The following is a 27110-nucleotide window of genomic DNA, read 5'->3' on the forward strand; positions in this document are numbered from 1 at the left end:
CAGTGACCCAAGCCGGGAATTGAACCCGGGTCCCTGGCGCTGTGAGGCAGCACTGCTAACCACTGTGCCACTGTGTCCACAGTGTGGCATCACGCTGGCGCCATTTACAACAGATCTGCAAAAGCGTGGACCGTCACTTCCGATGGGCATATCAGCTGTGATCATAATGAATGGCCGAGCGGGCTCAAAAGGCAGAATAGCCTCCTCCTTCTCCCATGTCAGTCAACAACCTATATAACTCAGTTTGAGCATGGCCAATGGTCCAACCTCCACTCTTCTCTGGGAAAGGAAATTTCACACACCACCAACCCTCTGAGAGAAAACACATTCTCCTTACCTCAACCTTAAATGGTAGACTTCCAGCTTCTAGACTCTCCCAGAAGAGGAAGCATTCTCTGAGCCTCCACCCTGTCAAGTGGATCTTAAATGGTTCAATAAGAATCATGGGGCAGCATGGTGGCACAGTGGTTAGCACTGCTGCCTCATAGCGCCAGGGTTCAATTCCCGGCTTGGGTCACTGTCTGTGCGGAGTTTGCACGTTCTCCCCGTGTCTGCGTGGGTTTCTTCCCGGTGCTCCGGTTTCCCCCTACACTTCAAAGGGTTAGGTGGATTGGCCATGCTAAATTGATCCTTAGTGATAGGGGAACTAGCTAAGGTAAGTGCATGGGGTTATGGGGATAGCGACTGGGTGGACTTGTGGTTGGGGCAAACTCGATGGGCTGAATGGCCACTTTCTGTATGATTCTATGATTTCTATGATTTCTAAGAACATCCCTCATTCATCTAAACACTTGTTACTTCATCTGATCTCAAAGATAAATGTACATAAACGTATCTATTTCTTTTTCCGTTTTCATGACCAGAAGCTGAGGCTCGTGTTCTTCCAGATGTATCAGAAGATACACCAACGCGTCATGAAAGCACTTCAATTTTTGTTGCACCCCATGGACCAATGTAAGGGTCTAATCATCTCTTGTCTTTTGCCCTCAATTAAGCTGGGGGTGGTTAAGGCCCCAGAGGTCTGTGCTCATGGGCGGTAGGAATACAATTAGTCTCAATGACTCTGAGCCCACCAGCATTTAATCGTGGCTCAGGAATTCTTCAGGACTCCCATGGCTTTCCCATATCTCCCTGAGGTTGCTCTGCCGACACTGTCAGATTTACCTGAGGCCTCATTGGGAGGTTCCCCGTTGGCCAATTGAAGAGGACCAGTGGAGGGAACCCCAAAGTCCTGGCCAATATTTATCCCTCAATCATCACAAAAAATAGATGATCTTATTGCCACATTTCTGTATGTGGGATCTTGCTATGTGTAAATTGGCTGCCATGTTTCCTAAATTCATTGAGCCCAGAGTTCCTGCAGTGTAGAAAGAGGCCATTCGGCCCATCCAGCCTACACTGACAGCAATCCCATCCAGGCCCTATCCCTGTAACCCCGTGTATTTACCCTACTATCTCCCTGGCACGAAGGGTCAATTTAGCATGGCCAATCAACCTAATCTGCACATCTTTGGACTGTGGGAGGAAACCGGAGCACCCGGAGGAAACTCACACAGACCCAGGGAGAACGTGTAAACTCCGCACAGACAGTGACCGGGAACTGAACCCGGGTCCCTGGCACTGTGAGGCAGCAGTGGTAACCACTGTGCCACCATACCATCCAGTGACCACCCTTTGAAGTACTTCAAAAGTACTTCATTTATTGGGAAGCATTCAGGGGCTTACTATGTTAATGAAGGCCACTGTGTAAATACAAATCTTTCTCTCCAATCTTCACTGGTGACCTTTTCCCCTTGACCTGCATCCCACCCTCACTTAACTGAGTCCTGGGATCCTATCTCTATCCTGGGGCTGGGGCCTTAGTGTTTTACCCACAGTAGCTGCATTCACTGGCCGGGTTGCTTGCAATGGAGTGCTGTGGGTCCCTGATAGGCTGGCAGCTCCGGGGTGAGATTTCCACCTTCTGGCATCCTTAACTGATGTGGGAGGCCTGTGTTGGCAAGGGAGGCCGTATCACTGCGGAAAAACTGTGGTTATGGTTCCAGAGCGAACGTTGCACAGTAATTAGCACTGCTGCCTCACAGCACCAGGGACCCGGGTTCAATTCCGGCCTTGGGTCACTATCTGTGTGGAGTTTGCACATTCTCCCCTGTGTCTGCGTGGGTTTCCTCCGGGTGCTCCGGTTTCCTCCCACAATCCGAAAGACGTGCTAGTTAGGTGCATTGGCCATGCTAAATTCTCCCTCAGTGTACCCGAACAGGCACCGGAGTGTGGCGACTAGGGGATTTTCACAGTAACTTCATTGCAGTGTTAATGTAAGCCTACATGTGACATTAAAAAATAAACTTAAAAACTTAAAACTTAAACTTGGCTTGAATTTGCTCTTGTAACGATTAAAACCTGTCAACGGTTACAATCACAACTGTATAAAACTGACAGAAACTTCTAGTTTCAACACATTGATAGCTAAATGAGAAATTTGGAAGTTTCTCTCGTTGTGCATTTGCCACTGTGATCAACACAGAATCAGTGATCAGTATTTTATGCATGTTCTAACTGTAAGAAAGCAATGGAAATTGTAAGCCCGTGTAAAATGAGATATAATCGAGGTTTTCATGTCATATTGAGTCATAATTAGTATTGACCAACCACTTTGACACTGAAAAGTCAGTTTTACAAGTATGGAGTGCCATGCCCTCGGAGTAACATTAAAAAAATTCTATGGGGGTGATCTTAACAAAAAAGTTCTAAGTGCTGAATGAATGTAAAAAAACAGAGAGAATTACACCCATTTTCATGGGCAAGCTCCCAGACGCAGTTGTATGGCACTTAGGAAAAAATATCCCAAATGTGATTCTCGCCAGTAGGGGAAGTGGGCAGAGCCTATTCACACCAGGAAGCCGGCTCCTCAGCAGTAGGTCCACTCATGCGCATGCACCCTGACCTCCCAGTGCACTGCGTACATCAGACCACTCCTCCCTGATCACACCTCTCCCCTCCCCCCCCCCCACTGCTGGCCCTGATGCACCCCCTCCTGGCCAATCCCCACCCCGGCTCGCCATGCTGACCAACCAGTGTGATGAGCCGGTAAGATCGCTTCTTCTGTTTTTCAAAATTAAAAAATACATATTTTTCAAATTCATTTCAGCTTTTACTTTCATTCCATGTTTGTGTCTCCCCGACTTTAATTTGCTTTCTGCAAAATTAAAAAGAAAAGAATCATATTCTATGCTTTTTACTTCCTGAATTGCTGTCTGTGAGATTTCATTAATCTGATTGGTTGATCAGCCTACTTAAAGGATTCACTGTTGCTGGTCATCTCAGATGCACTATATAAGGCTCCAGATTCAAAGTTACATTGGAATAGAGGACATTGAATCTGCTTAAATGTTTGTGATGTGAAGATGCTGGAACTGGACTGGGGTGGGCGCAGTAAGAAGTCTCACAACACCAGGTTAAAGTCCAACAGGTTTATTTGGAATTGAGAGCTTTCGGAGCGCTGCTCCTTCCTCAGTGAGTGTTTGTTGGCAGCATTTTTGAGAATACCATCCCTTTGCTGCAGGTTGTAAAACGTAGGCCACGGAATTTTTTTGGCCTATTGTTTTTTCAGTGAGTCCCTTATACACCTATCGGGGGCAGTGGGGGGGGGGGACGATTCCCCAACCTCGCTGTGCCTGGCGCAGATCGCACTGATCTGGGAGAATAGCGTGTGGGCCTAAAAATCAGTTTCACACCAGGTGCCAGACAGTTTGCAATCGTCCCAGCCTCTTTCCAACAGTGCAAACCAGATCCCACCCCGGCAGATGGCAGAAAAGGTATTTGCAATTAAGAATCTACTGATGACCATGAAACCATTGTCGATTGTCAGAAAAACCCATCTGGTTCATTAATGTCCTTTAGGGAAGGAAATCTGCCGTCCTTACCTGGCCTGGCCTACATGTGATTCCAGATCCACAGCAAAGTGGTTGACTCTCAACTGCCCTCGGGCAACTAGGGATGGGCAATAAATGCTGGCAAGCCATCAACGCCCATGTCCCACAAATAAATAATTTAAAAAAGGCCTATTTGCATGAGATTGCTTGGATTTCATAAAATCATAGAATCCCTACAGTAGGGAAGGAGGCCATTTGGCCCATTGAGTCTGCACTGATCACAATCCCACCCAGGCCTTATTCCTGTAAGCCCACACATTTTCTCTGCTAATCCCCCTGACATTAGGGTTAATTTAGCATGGCTAATCAACCTAACCCGCACATCTTTGGACAGTGGGAGGAAACCGTAGGAAACCCATGCAGATACGGGGGAGAAAATGCAAACTCCACACGGACAGTGACCCGAGGTCGGAATTGAACCTGTGTCCCTGGCGATGTGAGGCAGCAGTGCTAACCACTGTGCCGTCGTGCCGCCCCTATAATGATTTCGGTCGCGGAGATCTGCAAACATAGATTTATGTATGATTTTTTTCCTTCTCTGCAGCAATATGCAAAACCTGAGTGGCATTTTCAAACATGTAGCGGAGAACATAACCTCGTTGACAAGGAAACTCCAAGAGCGAATGCAAACTCTTCAGACAAGTCTTAGCAATCAGGCTGAAAAAATCAAGGAACCTCTATCCAGCCTGCTCCAAGAGATGCAAAGACCAGATGTGGACATTTCCAAATTGACCATGCCTTCCATTACCCAACAACTGGAGATGCTGAGGAGGAACATTAGCCAGTTGCAGATGAACATTGGACCTATTCAACTCAATCAGACTTCAGGTGAGAGGATGCGGCAGGAACTCTCAGAGGGCATGGAGCAACTCCAACAGATTTTTAGTCCTTTACTTCAGTTTTTCCACGGAACAGTAACTGAGGGAGTCGAAAACCTGAAGAAATCCGTGGGACCTGGAGTTCACGAAATCAGGAGACTTGTCGCTCTGTCAGAATCCAAGGACACTACTCTGGAAGCACCGTAATTGCCTTCAAGTTGTTTGGTGGATTCTGTCGCCAATCAGGATGATTAGAGATAGGGAATGCAAGTTAAATTGGAACCAATCTAAATGTGAAGGACTAACACCCTTCCCCCCCCACCCCCACCCCCACCCCCATTCTATATGCCAAAGGAAAATACTGCAGATGCTGGAAATCTGAAACAAATACAGAAAAAGCCTGAAGTTCACGGCAGGGCAGGCAGCGACTGAGAGAACCAGATTTAAACTGGAATGTTCCGATGAAAGATCGTGACCTGAAATTTTTTCCCCGCCACAAATGTCGCCGGATCTGCTTCCGGCAGTTTCCATTTCCATTCCTTGTTCTGTATTGGTATTCACCGAGTTTTACCTGGTACCCCTCCCCGTGTACACTTATTGCACGTGTACTGGCCATTTGTCTCGACAGCTCCCTGCAAGTGTTTGTGTCCAGTTAGAGCCTTCTCCCATCTTAATCTAATCCCATCAAACAATATCCAGGAAAGAAATCGAGTTAGTGGTTGCGCTAATAATAGGCGACGATTTGACAGCTTAGTTTACCAACATGTGCTCTACCAACACATTCTGATGGCCTCTGAATGTTTATGTTGGTGGACCACTTGGTCAATCAAATTATTTCACATAATCTGGGAATCTAGCACCAATGAAGCATGATGACAATAAAAATTGTATTAATAACAGAAGTCAAGGTGCAAATTATTTCTTTCTTTCTGGGCTGTTAACCGTTGTTGAACTCAGTCTCATCGATGTGCTCGGTTGGATCACTGGAGGTAAAGTTTATTTCAATCGTAGACAATCATAGAATCTTACAGTGCAGAAGGAGGACATTCAGCCCATTGAGTCTGCACCGACCACAATCCCACCCAGGCCCTATCCATGTAATCCCACGTATTTACCCTAGATTGTCCCCCTGTCACTAAGGGGCAATTTACCATGGCCAATCCACCTAGCCTGCCCATCTTTGGACTGTGGGAGGAAACCGGAACACCCGGAGGAAACCCACGCAGACATGGGGAGAATGTGCAAACTCCACACAGACGGTGACCCAAGCTGGGAATCGAACCCAGGTCCCTGGAACTGTGAGGCATTATTTAGTGACACAAGTAGGTTCACACTAACACTGCAATGAAGTTACTGCGAAAATTCCTTCGTTGGCTATGGGAGGAAACCGGAGCACCCGGAGGAAACCCATGCGGACGCGGGGAGAATGCACAGACTCCGCACAGACAGTCCCCCAAGGCTGGAATCGAACCTGGGTCCCTGGTGCTGTGAAGCAGCGGTGCTAACCACTGTGCCACCGTGTATTTGGAGTATTGGTTTGCACGGTCTCCTATCTGAGGAATGGGACGATGGTGGGTGTTGTAAGGGTAGGTTTGTGCCTCACGAAGAGGCTGGGAGGTTTGTCTGGTTGAACATTAAAGGCGGACTCATATGAGAATTTAGCAGAGCATCAGTTCTAATGAGAAAACTGGCGTGGAACTCTCCAGCTCCCCGGCCGGTTTTCTCACCAGATCTCCAGCCCTCGCGATTCTCGGGTTTCGCTGGATCTTGAGCTCCTTCTCCCAATGGGCTCACCATCGAGCGTGGGCTCAAAGTCCCACCCTGTCATACAGTCATAGAGGTTTACAGCATGGAAATAGAACCTTTGGCCCAACTTATCGATGCCGCCTTTTTCTTTACTGCTAAGCTAGTCCCAATTGCCCGCATTTGGCCCATATCCCTCTATACCCATCTTACCCATATAACTGTCATAAGTAAGATGGGTGTAGAGGGATACGGGCCAAAGATCTTGTCACGTTATCTGCCAAAAAAAGAGTGGCGTGGTTTGTGAGGGACTCTTCAGGAACCGGCTCCATTGAGATCAGACCGCCATTTTTAATCTCCTACCCACTCCACCACGTAGGTAACTGTGGTCTTCCCCAGCCATCCCTTCCTACATCTGATCATCCCCGGCACCCCCCATCCTCTTCCACCCCAGCCACATCCCGGATCATCGCTGGCATCGCCTCTGTCATCTAACCCCCCATCCCACAATCACCGCCTCCTTCCCTCCCCCCCCACCCAATCTTTGCTGGCATTGCCTCCATTTCTCCCCCGACCACTGATTAAGGGAGGCATTGCCTCACTCCCACCCTGACCATTGCTGGCATTGCCCCCCCTTCACCCACCCCCAACCATTGCCGACATTGTCCCCCCTCTTCCCCCTCCTGATGGTCACCAGCATCACCCATATTCCCCCCTCCCTCTGATCACCGCCGGCATCTCCATTGCTCTCTGTATTTTCCCCGACCCCCACCACAAATCACTGAGACCCTGCGCATGAGGACCCCCTAGGGCCTGCCCCCAGCACTGCCCCCTGCCACAGGTTGACACTGCAAGTTTGCCACTGAAAATCTCATGAGGGGGGTAAATCAGGCGAGGGGTGCGATTAAATAGATTTAAAGTTATTTGAATAAATAATCACCGTTATGGGTGTGAACTTGATTAAATTGCCAGCGAGGGGAGGCAAAAATCCAACATCGCCATCTGGCCAGCGTAATTCACGATTCCCGTGTTTCGCTGGATCTTGAACTCCTTCTGCCAATGGGCTCACCATCGAGCGTGGGCTCAAAGTCCCACCCTGTCCCAATTGCCCGCATTTGGCCCATATCCCTCTGTACCAATCTTACCCATGTAACTGTCATAGGTAAGATGGGTATAGAGGGATATGGACCAAAGTGTAAGTGTTTATTAACAACTCAAAGCGATCTACATCTCCAATGTGCTCTGCAGGGGGTGCTGTCTCCATGCTTGCTCCTTCCAGACTCTTCTACTGCACACCGGCTACATCATACCATGGGGGGATACTGTTCCCCAGTCTCACGTTAACCCTTGTTTCCCCAAACACCATTATACTGCGCCTCATCCCCGAATTGTTACCCAAACCTATTTATAATAAAATCTTTATTTCCATTTATGTTAGCCAGTTTGCTGCAGCATTCTCTCAGCTGTGCACTGGGGTTCTAGTCTGACTGCTACCTGTTATATAAGGTAATTTTTGTCTTTTTAACCGCATTTTCCTCACTCTTTTTGAGACTTGGCTAGGTCCCTTTACCCTGTGTTCACTCAGGTTCTTATTTTTTATCTGCCCATTGGATTATTCTTCTGCCTTTCACCTTCCCGAGTTTGAATATTTTGCTCACCCTTTTGTGATCTGGCCAGGTCTCTTGATTCTGCCTCAGCAATCATTCAGATCTGGCAATGGAAATTCTTCATGTGACCTCGGCTATGCCTTCGATATAGGCCCATTTCTCGCAGTTTTAATACTTTATCATGGTTTCGGGATTTCAGGGTCCATCTTGCACTGCCACCATCTTGTAAGGATTGTTTTGGTGTCTCACAGAGAGGTCTAGAGACTTCTGTGGTTGAACATAAAGCGTTTATTAACAACTTATAATGCTGTACATCTCCAAGACATAGCCCTGCATGAGTGCTAGTTCCATGGTGGCTCCTTCCAGACTCTTCTACACATAGTCTACTATCATGTGGCTCCACACATCACACCATGGGTGGTAGTATTCTCTAATTCCACATTAACCCTTACTCTGCTGAACACCCTTATACCACAGTGGGTTTCAAACACGAGTGCCCATCAGGATCCCTCTGGTAGAGTGCCTTCTTTATTGTTGGCGTTTGGATGTCCATCAATTTCAGGTGGGAGCCTAATGATAACTTGGGCCTTGTGAGGTCTGTGGGATCCTAGAACAATTTTAAAGAGGACAGTGGGTGAAGATTAGTATATAGTCTACTCATTGACACCAGCCATAAAATGGCCTATCAGTGACCCTTAAAGGGAAAACTACTGGCCACCCATTGTGGTGAGGTGCACTGTGAAGAATGCAGTGGGCCAGTCGAAAGCCCATTGACTTTCTGCGGGAACAGTATATCCTGGCGATGGATGGGGTCGAGATATCTCAGCCATGGGACAGAATTTTCCCACTACCATGGGAATCGTAGTGGGCAGGACCATGCAAAGCTCCGTTGACCTCAGGTGAGATTTTCCGGTCTTCCGGGCGAGCAAGTTGGAGTGACGGTTGACTGGATATCATAATATTTAAGATACAGAACACACCAAGTTTTGAGACATCAGACCCTACCACAAAACAAACTGAACGTTGTCAAAAGATGTAACAGTTAACAGGTCAGTCCAAATGGTAATAACTGTTATTGAGTCCAGTGAGGTGGGATGAATGAGCTGAAGAAGACTAAAGAGGACAATCCAGGCACAGAAGGTCGAGAATAAGTTGCTGCAGCTCTTTCTGTTCTGGAAGATAACGTTGTTGAGTTTACCCCATCCACACCAGGTTGCGTCGGTTCTGCAGACATTTGCCATTCTGTGGTGAGGTGGGGGAGGGGGGGTTGGCAGGGGCTGCTGAAAGCTAGACCCCTACACTTACATCCAAGCCCTCTGTTTCCCCTTTCTCTAACACCTCCCCCACCTCTCCACAACTCCCATCCTGCCTCACTCAGCTGTGTCCAGAGTTCCAGCAGTGCTCCTCTGGCTGGGACTTGGAGCATTACTGGCAGCAAGCATTGTTTCCAGTCCTAAATCCTGGAGAAGGTCCAACACTGGACCGTTAAATGCCTGACGGCCACTTACTTTCATTGGGCCTCCCCTATGAAGTAACGTAGGGTTCCCATTGGTCCTTCAAAAAACGGGCAAGATCCTTATATCCATATTAAATATGTTATCCATAACACGGCATCGTGGCATAGTGGTTAGCACTGCTGCTTCACAGCAAGAGTTTTAACAACACCAGGTTAAAGTCCAACAGGTTTATTTGGCAGCAAATACCATTAGCTTTCATGGCGCTGCTCCTTCGTCAGATGGAGTGCTCCTTCTGACGAAGGAGCAGCCCTCCGAAAACTAATGGTATTTGCTACCAAATAAACCTGTTGGACTTTAACCTGGTGTTGTTAAAACTCTTACTGTGTTCATCCCAGTCCAACGCTGGCATCTCCACATCATGGCTTCACAACACCAGGGACCCAGGTTCGATTCCCAGTTTGGGTCACTGTCTGTTCGGAGTCTGTATGTTCTCCCCATATCTGCGTGGGTTTGCGCCGGGTCTTCCAGTTTCCTCCCACAGTCCGAAAGACATGTTGGTTAGGTGCATTCGCCATGCTAAATTCTCCCTCAGTGTACCCGAACAGGCACCGGAGTGTGGTGACTGGGGGATTTTCACAGTAAATTCATTGCAGTGTTAAAGTAAGCCTATTTGTGACACCAATAAATAAACTTTTAACTTTATTAAATCCCCATCTCTGTCAACATTATAAGAACAGTAGAATGCAGACATTCATTGCTGTGAAACAGATTCCGTCTCCTTAGTTCCTTCTTTAGTTAACATTTAAAATGTCACCTATATGATGGTAGATATATGATTTTGAATAGTTTTAAATGGTTTTAAGTCTGACTGAGATTTTGAGGATCTAAGCAAAGTAAAGTTTATTAGTCACAAGTAATAAGAACATAAGAACTAGGAGCAGGAGTAGGCCATCTGGCCCCTCGAGCCTGCTCCGCCATTCAATAAGATCATGGCTGATCTTTTTGTGGACTCAGCTCCACTTACCCGCCCGCTCACCATAATCCTTAATTCCTTTACTGTTCAAAAATGTATCTATCCTTGCCTTAAAAACATTTAGTGAGGTAGCCTCAACTGCTTCACTGGGCAGGGAATTCCACAGATTCACAACCCTTTGTGTGAAGAAGTTCCTCCTCAACTCAGTCCTAAATCTGTTCCCCTTATTTTGAGGCCATGCCCCCTAGTCCTAGTTTCACCCACCAGTGGAAACAACTTCCCTGCTTCTATCTTATCTATTCCTTTCATAATCTTATGTGTTTCTATCAGATATCACCTCATTCTTCTGAATTCCAATGAGTATAGCCCCAGTCTACTCAGTCTCTCCTCATAAGCCAACCCTCTCAACTTCGGAATCAACCTAGTGAATCTCCTCTGCACCCCCTCCAGTGCCAGTATATCCTTTCTCAAGTAAGGAGACCAAAACTGTACACAGTACTCCAGGTGTGGCCTCACCAGCACCTTATACAGCTGCAACATAATCTCGCTGTTTTTAAACTCCATCCCTCTAGCAATGAAGGACAAAATTCCATTTGCCTTCTTAATTACCTGCTGCATCTACAAACCAACTCCTTGCGATTCCTGCACAAGGACACCCAGGTCCCTCTGCACAGCAGCATGCTGCAATTTTGTACCATTTAAATAATAGTCCATTTTGCTGTTATTCCTACCAAACTGGATGACCTCACATTTACCAACATCTGCCAGACCCTCACCCACTCACTTAGATTATCTATATCCCTTTGCAGACTTTCAGCGTCCTCTGCACACTTTGCTCTTCCATCCATCTTAGTGTCATCTGCGAATTTTGACACACTACACTTGGTCCCCAACTCCAAATCATCTGTGTAAATTGTAAACAATTGTGGTCCCAACACTGATCCCTGAGGCACACCACTAGTCACTGATCGCCAACCAGAAAAACACCCATTTTCCCCCACTCTTTGGTTTTTGTTAGTTAACCAATCCTCTATCCATGCTAATACATTATCCGTAACACTGTGCATCTTTAACTTATGTAGCAGTCTTTGGTGCGGCACCTTGTCAAATGCCTTCTGGAAATCCAGATACACCACATCCACAGGTTCCCCATTATCTACTGCACATGTAACGTTCTCAAAGAATTACACCAAATTAATCAAACATGACCTGCCCTTCATGAACCCATGCTGCGTCTTACCAATGGGATAATTTATATCCAGATGTCTCGCTAGTTCTTCCTTGATGATAGATTCAAGCATTTTCCCTACTACAGAAGTTAAGCTAACCGGCCTATAGTTACCTGCCTTTTGTCTACCTCCTTTTTTAAACAGTGGCGTCACATTTGCTATTTTCCAATCTGCGGGAACCACCCCAGAGTCCAGCGAATTTTGGTAAATTACCACTAGTGCATTTGCTATTTCTCCCGGCATCTCTTTTAGTGCCCTGGGATGCATTCCATCAGGACCAGGAGACTTGTCTACCTTTAGCCCCATTAACTTGCCCAACACTACCTCTTTTGTGATCATGATAGTTTCTAGGTTCTCACCTGCCATAGCCTTCCTGTCTTCAATATTTGGCATGTTATTTGTGTTTTCCACTGTGAAGACCGACACAAAATACCTGTTCAATGCCTCAGCCATTTTCTCATTTCCAATTATTACATCCCCCTTCTCATCCTCTAAAGGACCAATGTTTACTTTCGCCACTCTTTTTCGTTTTATATATTTGTAGAAAAGTAAGGCTTATATTAACACTGCAATGAAGTTACTGTGAAATTCCCCTAGTTGCCACAGCCCGGCGCCTGTTCCGGTTAATGCACCCTAACCAGCACATCTTTCAGAATGTGGGAGGAAACCGGAGGAAACCAACACAGAGACGGGGAGAATGTGCAGACTCCACACAGACAGTGACCCAAGCTGGGAATTGAACTCGGGACCCTGGCGCTGTGAGACAGCAGTGCTAACCACTGTGCTACCGTGCCGCCCCATCTGCACCATGGGATTTGGATCTCTATGCTAAATTAAATCTTATTCCTAACAGGAGTATTTCAAGTAAGCACTGAGAGGATCAAGTTGTCAACAATTCTGTTTAGCAGAGGGTGTCTTGAAACTAAATGTGACGAAGAAATCGATATAGCCAAGGGAAAGACAGACCCAATAGCTTCTGAGATCAACCGTGTTTCGGAGTTCCACTCTCTTAGCATTTAGCTGTTAGAGTTGTTTGCGAGAGTTTGCATATGCTTGATCTTCTTCTTATTTTGAAATCTGATGGACAGCGTTAAGTTGTAAGATTGAAAACAGTTTACCTCCCCACACCTGAGCAGTGCCTCAGGCTGTTTTGCGCAGGCTGACAATAAACAGAGATCGCAAGAAGCCGAACTGAGCTATCTGGTGTACATCCAGTAACGTTGGTGCAACGGTTGGCTAGGGGAGAGCGATTCACACCAAAACAGTTCGTTCGCCAAACCTGCCCCTTCTTCCCTTGCCTCAGACTCAGTATGAGAATCTTTCTCTCTCCTTTCCTGTTCTGTCTTCCAGAATCTGAAGCTGCCTTCAATTCCTTATATACACTGTGCCTCTCTCTAGTCTGTTCAATATTGCCGAATAATACACTACGCAAAAAACAGATGTTCTGGAAACAGACAGGAGGTCAGCCTCTGATGCCGGGTTCCACCTGAAACAACAACATCTTGCATTTACATTCCACCGACATCACTCATGCGGTGTGACCAGCAATCCGATAGCGTGAGAATGGCATCGTTAGTGCTCATGAACATTGACTCCGCTGTAATCCTCAGGATCAGACTCAGTTCAATCATCACTTATTGGGACGAATGAGAAAGGTTGACTGCTGCAGGACTTAAAAGCTGGCCCTGACGTAAAGGGCCTGGCAATGTCATCACCAATTTGGCTGCAGGAAATCACTTTGTCCTCATCCACATTTTGAAGAGAGATTCTGCAGAGCGCAAGTCCCCTGATGATGTTGAACTGAAGGTACAAGAGTTGAGGAGGAAGGTGTTCATTGTAACAAGGAGGGACTTTGAGGACCACTGGGAACCAATGCAACTATAGCAAGCGATGCCCCTCAGAGCTGGAAAGAGTTCAGTGACTTCGCCAGGTTTGGAAAGGTAAGAAGAATCGGTCACACTTTTAACAGCACAATGTTTTTACCATGTATTCTGCTGCTAGTGACCTTCCCTCGCACTGATGTTGCTTGATGCATTTGCCATTCATTGTTGATATGAATGTTTGATTCAATTAAACATGAAACTAATGTTAATAAAAACTGTTTGGGTCTCAATTGTATCATTAAGCAATAAGTCTAGATTCTTGTGACATTCTGGCTCTTGCATTATTCCCACAACTCAGCCAAAGGGCAGCCCCTTCAATGCAACAGTTCCTTCCTTCAGCCCACACTACTTCGAGTGAATATAATGGTGTTTAGGTCATTCTAGAGCTCTGTTGTGTGTCCTGATCGATTATTCCAGTTTAGCAGATTGTAGCGGTCCAGGGGGAATGAGTTTAAGCTGCATTAAGGGTCCAAGTAGACTGCCTGTTGGGTGGTTCTTTATTTGCCAGGAATAGTGAGCGTCTGGAATATATTGCTGACTGCATGGTGCAGCGAAAGCTAACTCTCAGCCTTCGAGAGGGAACTGAACAGTTTCTTGACTAGGGCAGAGATTGTATCATTTTGAAGGTGTGCGTCTTTATAGATGGCAGTTGAGATAACACCCATGCGATCTCCTGGGCTCTCAACCCTTCATTGACTCATTCCCGACTTAGCTCCCGACTTCATTGACTCATTCCCGACTTAGCTCCCGACTTCATTGACTCATTCCTGACTTAGTTCCCAATGTCATTTCTGACGTATTTTCCGACTTCATCGACTCATTCTCGACTCGGTTTCCGACTTCAGTGACTCATCCCGACGTCATTCGCTCATTCCTGACTCGTACGAGTATCGGAGAGGAATTTTCCAGGGCGTTTTTTTCACTTGCTGGCACCAGGTTTATTCCTGTGATTTTTGTACCCGTCTCAGGAGATTGCGTAGCTTGGGAAGGGGGTGTTTGATGGGGGCTTGCTGGAGTGGTGAGGATGTGATAAGTGAAGATGCTCCAGTTGTCATGAGTGTGTGGCAAACCTTTTGGGCAACTGGTCCTTTCCTCCCCTTTAGTGTTGTCTATCGTATGTGGTGAAGGTGCCCTCACCATGCAGTTGGATAGAGAGTTGGAGGATTTTGAGCTCGCAATCATTGTATAAAGGTCTGGCACATATAGGGTTAATTAAAAGTTTAAAGTTTATTTATTAGTGTCACAAGTAGGCTTACATGAACACTGCAATGCAGTTACTTTGAAAATCCCCTAGCCGCCACGCCCTGGGGCCTGTTCGGGTACACTGAGGGAGAATTTAGCATGGTCCAATGCATCTAACCAGCACATCTTTCAGACTGTGGGAGGAAACTGGAGCACCCGGAGGAAACCCACGCAGACATGGGGAGAATGTGCAAACTCCACACAGACAGTGACCCAAGCTGGGAATTGAACCGGGTCCCTGGCGCAGTGAGGCAGCGTTGCTAACCACTGTGCCACTGTACCCACCACTGTGCCACCATGCCAGTTAATGTGGGACTGAGTATAGTACCGCCCACACAGTGATGTAAGGGAGCACAGGCCCAACACCTAGAGTCAGTCTGGTATTGGACTGGTATTGTGTGTAATGGCCAGCACGGAGACAGCCCGTGACTTGTACCTTTTACTGTATACGGTATTTATAATTAGTTCTAAAAATCACAAAATACTTATAATTAACATATGTATGATTACCAAGACTTCTTCAGACCTACCAAAATGTATTCAACACTTGACATGCTGGTGGCAACTCATGGAAAAATCCCAAATCTCGCAGAAAATGCGGAGAAAAATTAAATTGCTGGAAAACTCAAAAAATTCAGCAAAGCAGGTTCACTGGAAAAGAACCTCTGGAAGCAGAGCCACAGAGGAAAAATCACTGGGAAAAAGAGCTCCAAAGAAATTCTTGGAAGCTGGAGGCAGGAATGTAAAATTCCTTACTGCAGCAGGAGGCTCCATTAAGCTGCCTTTGGAAGTTGAACTTCTAATCCCAGAGTTCAGGGTCAACAGACCGAGCAGGATGATCTAAATCTGGGACAGGTCATTGGCTGGAATCTTACCCAAAACATGGTGTCAGGAGTTGACTAAAAGCCGGAGTGTTTCTCTCCAGAGAAACAGATAGGTTAGCGCGCCAGATTTTATGGCACTTTGTTAAAAAAACAACCAGGGCGCGTGTTTCACAATGTCATTTTGAGGGGTGGGGCCTAAACACGCCAGTAAAGCCGTCGGTGCTGAGATTGGGCTGCTATTCTCAAAGAGAAATAACCTCCCCCCCCCCCACCCCACCAGGGAGGTCTAAGGGGCTCCCCCCTCCCCCATCATCACTGGCCCCTCTCACCCCTCCCTCCCCATCATCACTGGCCCCCCTCACCCCCTCCCATCATCACCACACCTCCCCCCTCCCCCATCATCACCACACCTCTCACTACCACCCCCCATCATCACCACACCTCCCCCCTCCCCCATCATCACCGGCCCCTCTCACCCCACCCTCCCATCATCGCCGGTCCCTCTCACCCACCCCCACCAGCATTGCCGAGACCTCTCACCACCCTCCTCCCCCATCATCACCATCCCCTCTCACCCCCACTCCCTCATCATCGCCGGCACCTCTCACCTCCCGCCCCCCCATCAACACCAGCCCCTCTCATCTCCCCCCCCATCATCACCAGCCCCTCTCACCCCGCCTCCCCCATCATCGCCGGCACCACTCACTCCTCCCTCCCCATCATTACCGGCATCTCTCACCCCCCACTCCCCCATCATTTAGGAATCCTCAACCAGCTTTGATGAAATATTAAATAGCTTTGATGAATATTAAAATCTCCAAGTTGCGGAGTGCATCGAGCTTAAAAAGAAGGATAGAAAACCCCCAATAAGGCTACAAAAGATCAAAGGCATTACTCAAGCAAACCACATGAGGGCACCAGATCGGCAAACAACTTTCCAAACATCCCAAAAATAGATCATTTTGGCAATCCAGACCTATTAACAAAACCGGAGTGTGGAGCGAGCAGCTGATTGTAAATGAAGGAAAGATAACTGATGATGTCCGAGATAAACAAACCCTGCAACAAGAAAATGAAATAAGATTGGAAAATGTTCGCAATAAAACTGAATTGGAAGATTTGAAATTCAGGCTCAATGAACACACATGTCTCTGAGGAATCACAAAGGTACCAGGAGGAAATAATAACTCTGACTTCTGTTGTTGGTGAACTGAAGCAGGAATTGGAAAAAGAAACTCAACCAGAAATATAGCCAGGCACAACAGCAGGCAGAAAATGCACTCAAAGAAATTGTGGCTTTGAAGGAATTGAAGAACCAGTCAGCATGGAACAAAGAACAAACAACAAAGAACAAAGAAAAGTACAGCACAGGAACAGGCCCTTCAGCCCTCCAAGCCCGTGCTGATCATGATGCCCTAACTAAACTAAAAACACAACCTTCTGCCCTTAATCTGTCCGTATCCCTCTATTCCCTCCCTATTCATGTACCCATCCAGATGCCTCCTGAATGTTGCTAACATGCCTTGCTCCCATCATCCCCTCTGGCAGTGCGTTCACAGAATCAGATTCACACAACCACAGAATACTACAGCACAGAAGAGGCCCTTCGGCCCATCGAGTCTGCACCAGTGCATGAAATGCCCTGACCTGCCCACCTAATCCCACTTGCCAGCCCTTGGACCACAGCCTTGAATGTTACAGGGTGCCAATTATTCATCCAGATACTTCTTAAAGGATGTGAGGCATCCCGCCTCCACCACCCTCCCAAGGCAGCGCATTCCAGACCGTCACCACCCTCTGGGTAAAAAGGGTTTTCCTCAAATCCCCCCCTAAACCTCCCCATCCCTCACTTTTTAACTTGTGTCCCCTCGTGACTGACCCTTCAACGAAGGGGAACAGCTGCTCCCTATCCACCCTGTCCAAGCCCCTCATAACCTTGTGCACCTCGATCAGGTCGTCCCCTCAGTCTTCTCTGCTCCAGAGAAAACAACCCAAGCCTATCCAACCTCTCTTCATAACTTAAATGTTCCATCCCAGGCAGCATCCTGGCGAATCTCCTCTGCGGACACTTACCTTGGGAATGTCTGATATTCTGAGAGGGAGGCCAAGAGGCGCAAGAAAGAGACTGAAGAGATGAAGACAATTGTTGAATATTTGGAGGAAAATGTGGGAAAACATTGTGGGGGTGATTCTCCCAGTCCGCTGCGCTGCTTTAGTAGCACAACCTGCCAGGAAACATCAGCAGAGGCCGTTTAGTGGGTTCCCCACTGGGTACCACGGCCTTCGCGCATCTCCGGAGCCCGGATTTCCAGAGTCATCAACTCTCGGTCGAAAATCAGTGCGGACCTGATTTAAACATGAAAATCCAAATTTCCCTATCATTATCGGGCCCGGGACGGAAGCCTCCGGGCCTGCTAGCCTCCCCCCCGCCCCCCACCACCACCACCAGGAGTGTTTCACTCCAGCAGGGTTTACAACAGCTTCCCACTAACGGGGAGCTGGCGGCCAGATCCCGCTCGAGTGAAGGGAGGACATAGAGGACCCTCCAGGAGGTCAGGGGTAAGGGTGTGCCCCCCCCCCCCATCCCCGGGCAGTGCCAGCCTGGCCCCCGGCACTGCCCAAGGGGCAAAGTTGCAATGCCCAAGGGGCATCTTGGTACTGCCCACCGGACATTGGGCAACGGCAAGGGGGGCCAGCCCAGAGGTTGGGGGGGGGGGGGGGGCCTATTGGGGGCGGGGCCTATGAGGGGAGATCGGTGGGAGATCCCGCAGCCACTCTGCAGTCAGAGGGAGGGAAAGGGCTGAATGGGGCTGACCTTTGGGGTGAGGGGGGAGGGCTGCAGGGGGAGGGGTCAGGACTGTCCGGGGGGGGTGGGGGGGGGGGGGGAGGGGTGGAGTCGGGACTGCCGGTGTTGGGGCGGAGATCGGGGTTGGCAGTGGGGGGGGGTTGGGGGAATCGGGAAACGTCTAGGAAGCCAGCGATTGGGTGGTGGGGTGTCCCACGCCATTGTTGCAGGTTTGCAGGCCTGGCCAGTGATTGAGCTGACAGATCGGCGCACGCGCAGTGGCCCACTCAGCGCTACGCGGCCGGCCTCTCCAGCGGGAATCGGCCCCGCCCCTGGATTTTCAATGTGTATCTCTCTCGGGCATTCTGCAGTGCTCAAAGTGTGGGAGATACATTTTGAAAATCCCGCTAAAAAAAGCAACGGGGGTTAGTCCTGCTCTTACGCAAATTTGGCACTTGGAATTTTTTTGGGAGGACCCTGGCCTACATTTCCAAAGAGATGTATGAAGAGACGAAAATTAAGAACCTAGAATGCCAACAGCAAATAAATCATCTCACAAAAGAGCACAAAGACCCTCGGAAAACAAGTGGCAGAAGTGTAGCGACAGAATGAGGGATGGCACAGCGGAATTATACTCGGCTAAGGACAAACTGATCAGAGAACCAACTTTCCACGTCCGACAGATGAATTTGTAAAAGGAAAATGAGAACTGATGAGAACACTGGAACAAAGCTCACAGGAAGTGGAGAACTCGAAGCATTTCAATGACAAACATCGTTGAAGCAAATTCAACAATTGATAAACTTCAAGCAGAAGAGGTCTTTCCTGCTCTGCCCAAGACCGCAAGGAATTACAAAAGGTCGTGAATGTAGCCCAGTCCATCACGCAAACCAGCCTCCCATCCATTGACTCTGTCTACACTTCCCGCTGCCTCGGCAAAGCAGCCAGCATAATTAAGAACTCCACGCACCACAGACTGCCTCTCTTCTACCTTTTTCCTTCGGGAAAAAGATACGAAAGTCTGAGGTCACGTACCAAGGCGACTCAAGAACAGCTTCTTCCCTGCTGCCATCAGACTTTTGAATGGACCTACCTTGCATTAAGTTGACCTTTCTCTACACCCCTAGCTATGACTGTAACACTACATTCTGCACTCTCTCATTTCCTTCTCTATGAACGGTATGTTTTGTCTGTACAGTGTGCAAGAAACAATACTTTTCACTGTATGTTAATACATGTGACAATAATAAATCAAATCAAATCAAAGTATTTAGCTGGCATCGTGTAAAGTGCCTGGAACAGGAGAAAGAATTGTTGATGCATCAGAACATTTCCTTCAAAGGAGAATTAATGACTGATGCAGATGAACCTCTTCGAGCTCAGCCCAGTCTGAACAACATAAAGGTTATAACAAAAGCAAATTACTGCGGATGCTGGAATCTAAAACCAAAAGAGAAAATGCTGGAAAATCTCAGCAGGTCTGGCAGCATCTGTAAGGAGAGAAAAAAAGCTGATGTTTCGAGTCCAGATGACCCTTAAAGGGTCATCTGGACTCGAAACGTCAACTCTTTTCTCTCCTTACAGATGCTGCCAGACCTGCTGAGATTTTCCAGCATTTTCTCCTTAGGATATAAGGTAAACTGGAATCACTTGAAATACATTGGATAAAGACTTGTGGGAAGGTGTAGTATTAGGACTTGGCACATAATTGGTGGGATTTTATGGCCCCCTCATTCTGAAACCTAACCTGCACATCTTTGGACTGTGGGAGGAAACCGGAGCACCCGGAGGAAACCCATGCAGACACGGGGAGAATGTGCAAACTCCACACAGACAGTCACCTGAGGCCAGAATTGAACCCAGGTCCCTGGCACTGTAAGGCAGCAGTTCTAACTACGGTGCCACCGTGCCGCCCCTGTGGGTGGAATAGAAAGCAAAGCAATAGTCAGCAAACCTTTCCATTGTCCGCCCCTCACCCGCTCCGATTCCCGTGATGGGCGGGGTGATAAAATTCCGGCCATAGGGTTAATAGGGCTGAGTGGAGTACCGCCTACCCACAGTGATGTAAGAGACCACATGATTCACACCCAGGGTCAGTCTATTGTCATACAGAGCCAAGTGTTCCAACAAGCAAGGAGACAGCCCCGAGTTTATACCCTTTACTGCCCATTAATAGTCAATAAAGAGTTACAGTTAATCTACATATGACTAAAAAGACTCCTTCCGACCTCCCGAACTATAACCAACACCCTACAGCAGTAACAATGAAGGAAACACAATGTAGGTCATGTCAAGGACAGTTTTCATTGGGGAGAGAGGAGGACTGTCCTTGGAAAAGTCGTTCCCGATAACATGCAAGGTCGATTAATCACTCATTGTCCGGTGTACTTGCATAAATTCTTCTTTAGATGTTGTCTAGAATAAAGCTGGTGCTATTCTAACAAAAACAACAATCTATTTCTTGTAGACTGATTAACTCAAGGGTTAAAATAAAAGCTGACCATAAAATCCAGGCTTGCGTCTGACAGGAGTGAACCATTTAGCTCACTTGTTTCTGATTCTGCTTCAGGCAGAGGGTGAAGGAGATACATTTCTAGCACGCACTGACAGAAGCCACTTGAGAAAGTCTCTTGGAAAGGAACTTGTTTTTCCAACACTCCCCCAGCCCGTAACAATGTGATTTGATGCACAGAAACAGATCTACATTCTATGATTGTAAACATGGTGGCATTTAGGTTTTGAGGGAATTGACAGGTTTGAGTGATCCTATGATGATGGATTCAAATACCAAGAGAGTATGAATTGAAAACAAGGATGTCGGGATATACTATGGAAATAAGGCAGAATTTTTCTACCCCACCCACAGGGGTGGCATGGTGGCACAGTGGTTAGCACTGCTGCCTCAGAGTGCTAGGGACGCAGGTTCAATTCTGGCCTCGGGTGAATGTCTGTGTGGACTCTGCATGTTCTCCCCGTGTCTGCGTGGGTTTCCTCCGGGTGCTCCGGTTTCCTCCCACACTCCAAAGATGTGCGGGTTAGGTTGATTGGCTGTGCTAAATTAACCCTTAGTGTCAGGGAGATTAGCAGGGTAGATACATGGGGTTACAGGGATAGGGTCTGGATGGGATTGTGGTCGGTGCAGACTCGATGGGCCGAATGGATTCCTTCTGCACTGCAGGGATTCTATGGTGCTATTCTATTCTATGGTTCACCCAGAGATGGTAAGAGAGAGTTGTGGCTCAGGCCGTGAGAGAAAAACATTGAGGTGGTTTCAAGGAAAATTGTGCCCAGATCCAGATAGCGACGAAACTGACAGATGTAAAGAGTAATTCCATAATTCTCATGGAGAATCCCATTTTTGTAGGCATTGCAAATCAACAATAGGGTTACAACACTATACAAATGAATTACTTATCGCACCAGTGGCCACCACAAAAGATATCCCGAGGATCTATAAAATAACTGAAATACTACTTGAAGTGCATTCATTGTGTTAACATAGGAAACAGAGCAACCACATAGGGTGAACGGTGGGAAGCTTTTCCCCAGGTCGGTGGTGACGTTCACGAGGGGTCATAGGTTCAAGGTGAAGGGGGGGAGGTTTAACACAGATATCAGAAGGACATATTTTACACAGAGGGTGGTGGGGGCCTGGAATGCGCTGCCAGGCAAGATGGTGGAGGCGGACACACTGGGAACGTTTAAGACTTATCTAGATAGCCATATGAACGGAGTGGGAATGGAGAGATACAAAAGAATGGTCTAGTTTGGACCAGGGGGCGGCACAGGCTTGGAGGGCCGAAGGGCCTGTTCCTGTGCTGTATTGTTCTTTGTTGTTCTTTGTTGTTGTATTCACAAGGCAAGTTTCCCAACCCAGCAAAGAACCGATGGACAGATAGTCAGCTTTCAGTGATGTTGGTTGAGGTTGGCCTGGATGTCAGGGGGAACTTCCATGCTCTTCTTCAAATAGTAGAATCATAGAATCCCTCCAGTGCAGCAAGAGGCCATTTGTCCCATCAAGCCTACACCGACAACAATCCCACCCATGCCCTATCCCCATAACCCCATGTATGTACACTACTAATCCCCCTGGCAATAAGAGGCAATTTAGCATGGCCAATCCACCTAACCTGCACATCTTTCAGACTGTGGGAGGAAACCGGAGCACCTGGAAGAAACCCACGCAGACACGGGGAGAATGTGCAAACTCTACACAGACAGTTACCCAAGCTGAGAATTGAACCCAGGTCCCTGGCGCTGTGAGGCAGCAGTGCTAACCACCGTGCCACCGCACTGTGGGATCTTTTACATCCACTTGAGAGAGAAGATGGGGCTCTGTTTTAATGTCTGATCTGAAACATGGCATCTCAGGCTGTGCAGCCTAGGTTGTGGGCTCAACTCTCAACAATTGGATGAAGCCACAAACTCATTTGAACTAAGGTTCAGCATTTCCAATACTCTGGCCAATGTGTTCCCACTCAAAATATGGAACTGATATGGAGCAGATCATAGAATCATAGAATCTACAGCACGGAGACAGGCCCTTCGGCCCAACTGGTCCATGCCGACATAAAAGCCCATCTAATCTAACCCCATTTGCCCGCATTTGGCCCATATCCTTCTAAATCTTTCCTTTCCATGTATCGGTCCAAATGCCTTTTAAATGTTGTCAATGTCCCCACCTCAACCACTTCCTCCGGCAACTCATTCCACATACGTACCACCCTCTGTGTAAAAATGTTGCTCCTCAGGTTCCCATTAATTCTTTCCCTTCTTTACTTAAACCTGTGTCCTCTAGTTCTCGATTCCCCAACCCTGGGAAAAAGACTCAGCGCATTCACCCTATTCATGCCTCTTACACACCTCTATAAGATCACCCCTCAGTCTTCTATGCTCTAAAGAAAAAAGTCCTAGCCTGTCCAATCTCTCCCTCAGTTCCTTGAATCCCGGCAACATCCTTGTAAATCTCTTCGGCACTCTCTCCAGTTTAATAGCATCTTTCCTATAGCAAGGTGACCAAAACTGAACACAATACTCCAGGTGAAACACAAGACTCCAGGTAGGTAAACTCATCTATCCAAAAAGGGATAGGATTGTTAGGCCAATGACTTCTCTTGGTTCTTAAAAGATCTTGGTTTCTTTAATGGATGAGGTCTCTCTGTTGCAGCAGGAGTTGCTAAATGAGTTGTTCAGGGGCTGAATCTCCACTCAATCAACCCCCTTATTTGCCCAGTGATACATTGCCCAATTGAACTGCTCCCAATCCAACCCCGGCTGAAGTTGGGGATTTCAGCAAAGGTCAAAGATGGCAGGGATATTCGATCAGTTTTATACGGAGCAGTACCTCACCATAACATAATATTGTGGAAGGCAGATGCTCCATCAATTGACAATAACACAGAGAAACCAGCACCTGAGATCCGTAGGTTAATTGTTTACCTACCAGCCATCCACTAAAGAATTCTCCATCACCATCCACCTCAAAATAAAGATACAGATTGTGCATTTCATGATTTTGGGACATTCCAGCCGATACAGCCGATTAAATTATTTTGAAGTGTTGATACGGCACGGTGGCACAGTGGTTAGCATCGGTGCCTCACAGCGCCAGGGATCCGGCTTCAATTCCCGGCTTGGGTCACTGTCTGTGCGGAGTTTGCATGTTCGCCCCGTGTCTGCGTGGGTTTCCTCCGGGTGCTCCGGTTTCCTCCCACAGTCTGAAAGACGTGCTGTTTAGGTGCATTGGCCGTGCTAAATTCTCCTTCAGTGTACCCGAACAGGTGCTGGAGTGTGGCGACTGGGGGATTTTCACAGTAACTTCATTGCAGTGTTAAGGTAAGCCTACTTGTGACTAATAAATAAACTTTAACTTTTATTGTAATGTCTGAGAATTTGTACCCAACAACAATCAGATACATTACCAAAAAATCAGGTTATTTTATATTTATGAGCCGGAGTTTTACCATCCCGCCTGCCACGGGAATCGGAGCGAGCGAGGGACGGACAATGTAAAGGTCTGTTGACCTTGGGTGGGATTTTATGGTTTCGGGATGAGCGAGGCCACAAAATCCCAACCATATTGTTCGCGGCATCATTCATGGTCAGGGCATGAGGAAAACTCTTCTTGTATAAGGCCACCTGAGTGGGCATATGCGGCCCCAGTTTAATATCTCATCCAAAGCACTCCCTCAGTGCTACACTGAAGTGTCAGTTAAATTATATGCTTAACTGTCTAGAATAGGAGTAAATCCAACATTGTCTGACTCACAGATGAACATATTATCCATCCAGATAAGACAGAATCATAGAATCGTAGAGCACAGAAGAGGCCCTTCAGCCCATTGAGTCTGCACCGACACATTAGAAACACCTGAATTCCCACCTGATCTCATCTGCCAGCACTTGGCCCTTAGCCCTGAATGTTATGATGTGCCAAGTGCTCATTTAGGTACTTTTTAAAGGATGTGAGACAACTCACCTCTACCACTCTCCCAGGCAGCACATTCCAGATCGTCACCACCTTCTGGGTAAAAGGAGTTTTTCCTCACATCCCCCCTAAACCTCCTGCCCCTCACTTTAAACCTATGTCCCCTTGTGACTGACCCTTCAACTAAAGGGAACAGCTCTTTATCCACTCTGTCCATGTCCCTCATAATCTTGAACACCTCAATCAGGTCTTCCCTTAGTCTTCTCTGCTCCAATGAAAACAACCCAAGGTATCCAACCGCTCTTCATAACTTAAATATTCCATCCCAGGCAGCATCCTGGTGAATCTCCTATGTAACCCCTCCAGTGCAATCACATCCTTCCTATAATGTGGTGACCAGAACTGCACACAGTGCTCCAGCTGTTGCCTCACCAGAGTTCTATACAACTCCTGCATGACTTCCCTAATTTGTAATCTATGACTTGATTGATAAAGGCAAGTGTCCCATACACCTTTTTCACCACCCTACTAACATGCCCTTCTGCCTTCAGAGATCTGTGGACTAACACGCCAAGGTCTTTTTGTTCCACAGAACTTCCTAGTGTCCTGCCATTAATTGAGTACTTCCTTGTCAAATTACTCCCTACAAATTATATCATCTCACACTTTTCAGGGTTAAATTTCATCTGCTACTTATCTGCCCATTTGACCATTCCACCTATCTCTTCTTGTAGCCCAAGACACTCCGCCTCACTGTTAACCACCCGACCAATTTTTGTATCATCCTTAAACTTACTAATCCTACCCCCCACATAGTCATCAATGTCATTTCTATAAATGATGAATAATAGGGGTCCAACACAGATCCCTGTGGTACATCACTGGACAATGGCTTCCAGGCACTAAAACAGCCTTCTGTCATCACCCTCTGTCTCCTACAACTGAGCCAATTTTGAATCCACTTTATCGCATTACCCTGTATCCCATGTGAATTTACCTTCTTTACAAGTCTCCCATGTGGGCAGCTTTACCCCTCCAAGCCGAGATAGATGCTCTCCTTCAGAAGCTTCCCCAATAGTTTCCCTACCACTGGCGTCAGACTCACTGGTCTGCAGTTCCCTGGTTTATCTCTACAATGCTTCTTAGACAGGTAGATAAGTCTCTGGTGTGCAAGGACAACCTGCTCAAGGGCAATGAGGGATGGGCAATGTCACAAACCACATGGATGTTAACTGTGAGAGCGTCTCAACTTGAAACACTGGTTCATGGTGGTGTGTAGTTTTGTTTTGGAACGGTGTGAGGAGTCATGTGAAATGCCTAAAATAACGAACCCAGTCATCATTTAACAATTACTATTTATTAAACTGAAGACAAATAAACACAACTGGGACAATTAAATATATGAACTGCTAAACACACATGCAATTTATATAGAAATTACCCCTTGATCCAAAATATATATAGCTGCAATCCCCGAACTCCTTAAGGCTTTCCCGCTCCCAAACAACATCCAAATTAAATAAATCTATAAATTACATCCAGCTTATAGTTACCAAACAATGCACGGTGGACAATCGAGTCTGAGAAACGTCTTTTCCTGATCCAGCGAAGATATTTGAACTGCCTTTACAAAGATTCGTGCACCATCATGGCTTTAATTCTTAGATGCTAACATGGCCTCTCACTCTGAGCTGTGAAACTGGCCTCTCCAACTCTTAGATGTTACAATGTCCCTTTGGCTGTGAGATGTTAAATTGGCCACCAGCTGTGAGATGTTAAACTAGCCTGCCTGCTTCTGCAGCTGCTGGCAATTATATCCTGGTTCCTCCGTGATTTTCCCCTTTGTATGTTTGGGTTGTCTGCATCTCTCACACTCCGTGATTCTTGAAATCAGCATCTGTGTATCTTCCCTGATCTCTTAGCCTTGGGAGCAGCATGGTGGCAGAGTGGTTAGCACTGCTGCCTCACAGCTCCAGGGACTTGGGTTCGATTCCCAGCTTGGGCCACTGTCTGTGCGGAGTCTGCACATTCTCCCCGAGTCTGCGTTGGTTTCCTCCGGGTGCTCCGGTTTCCTCCCACAGTCCAAAGATGTGTGGGTTAGGTTGACTGGCCATGCTAAATTGCCCCTTCGTGTCCCAGGATGCGTAGGTTAGAGGGATTAGCGGAGTAAATATGTGGGGTTACGGGCAT

General features: G+C 47.2%; 1 protein-coding gene across 6 annotated transcripts in view; it reads left to right on the forward strand.

The window, feature by feature from the left end:
• LOC144479907 (uncharacterized) overlaps positions 1 to 5652 on the forward strand; it is a 29172-nt gene extending 23520 nt beyond the window's left edge. For 3 of the 6 annotated variants that reach the window (XM_078198948.1, XM_078198947.1, XM_078198949.1), the window contains exons 3-4: positions 864 to 954; positions 4477 to 5652. In XM_078198948.1, the coding sequence (XP_078055074.1) occupies positions 864 to 954; positions 4477 to 4957 (572 nt within the window). In that variant the 3' untranslated portion in view covers positions 4958 to 5652. The remainder of the gene's footprint in view (positions 1 to 863; positions 955 to 4476) is intronic. The other 3 variants (XM_078198952.1, XM_078198950.1, XM_078198951.1) reach the window with 1 other exon arrangement.
• The last annotated feature ends 21458 nt before the right edge of the window (positions 5653 to 27110 follow it).

This window comes from Mustelus asterias, chromosome 27 (genome assembly GCF_964213995.1).
Source record: "Mustelus asterias chromosome 27, sMusAst1.hap1.1, whole genome shotgun sequence".
NCBI classification, from domain to species: Eukaryota; Metazoa; Chordata; class Chondrichthyes; order Carcharhiniformes; family Triakidae; genus Mustelus; species Mustelus asterias.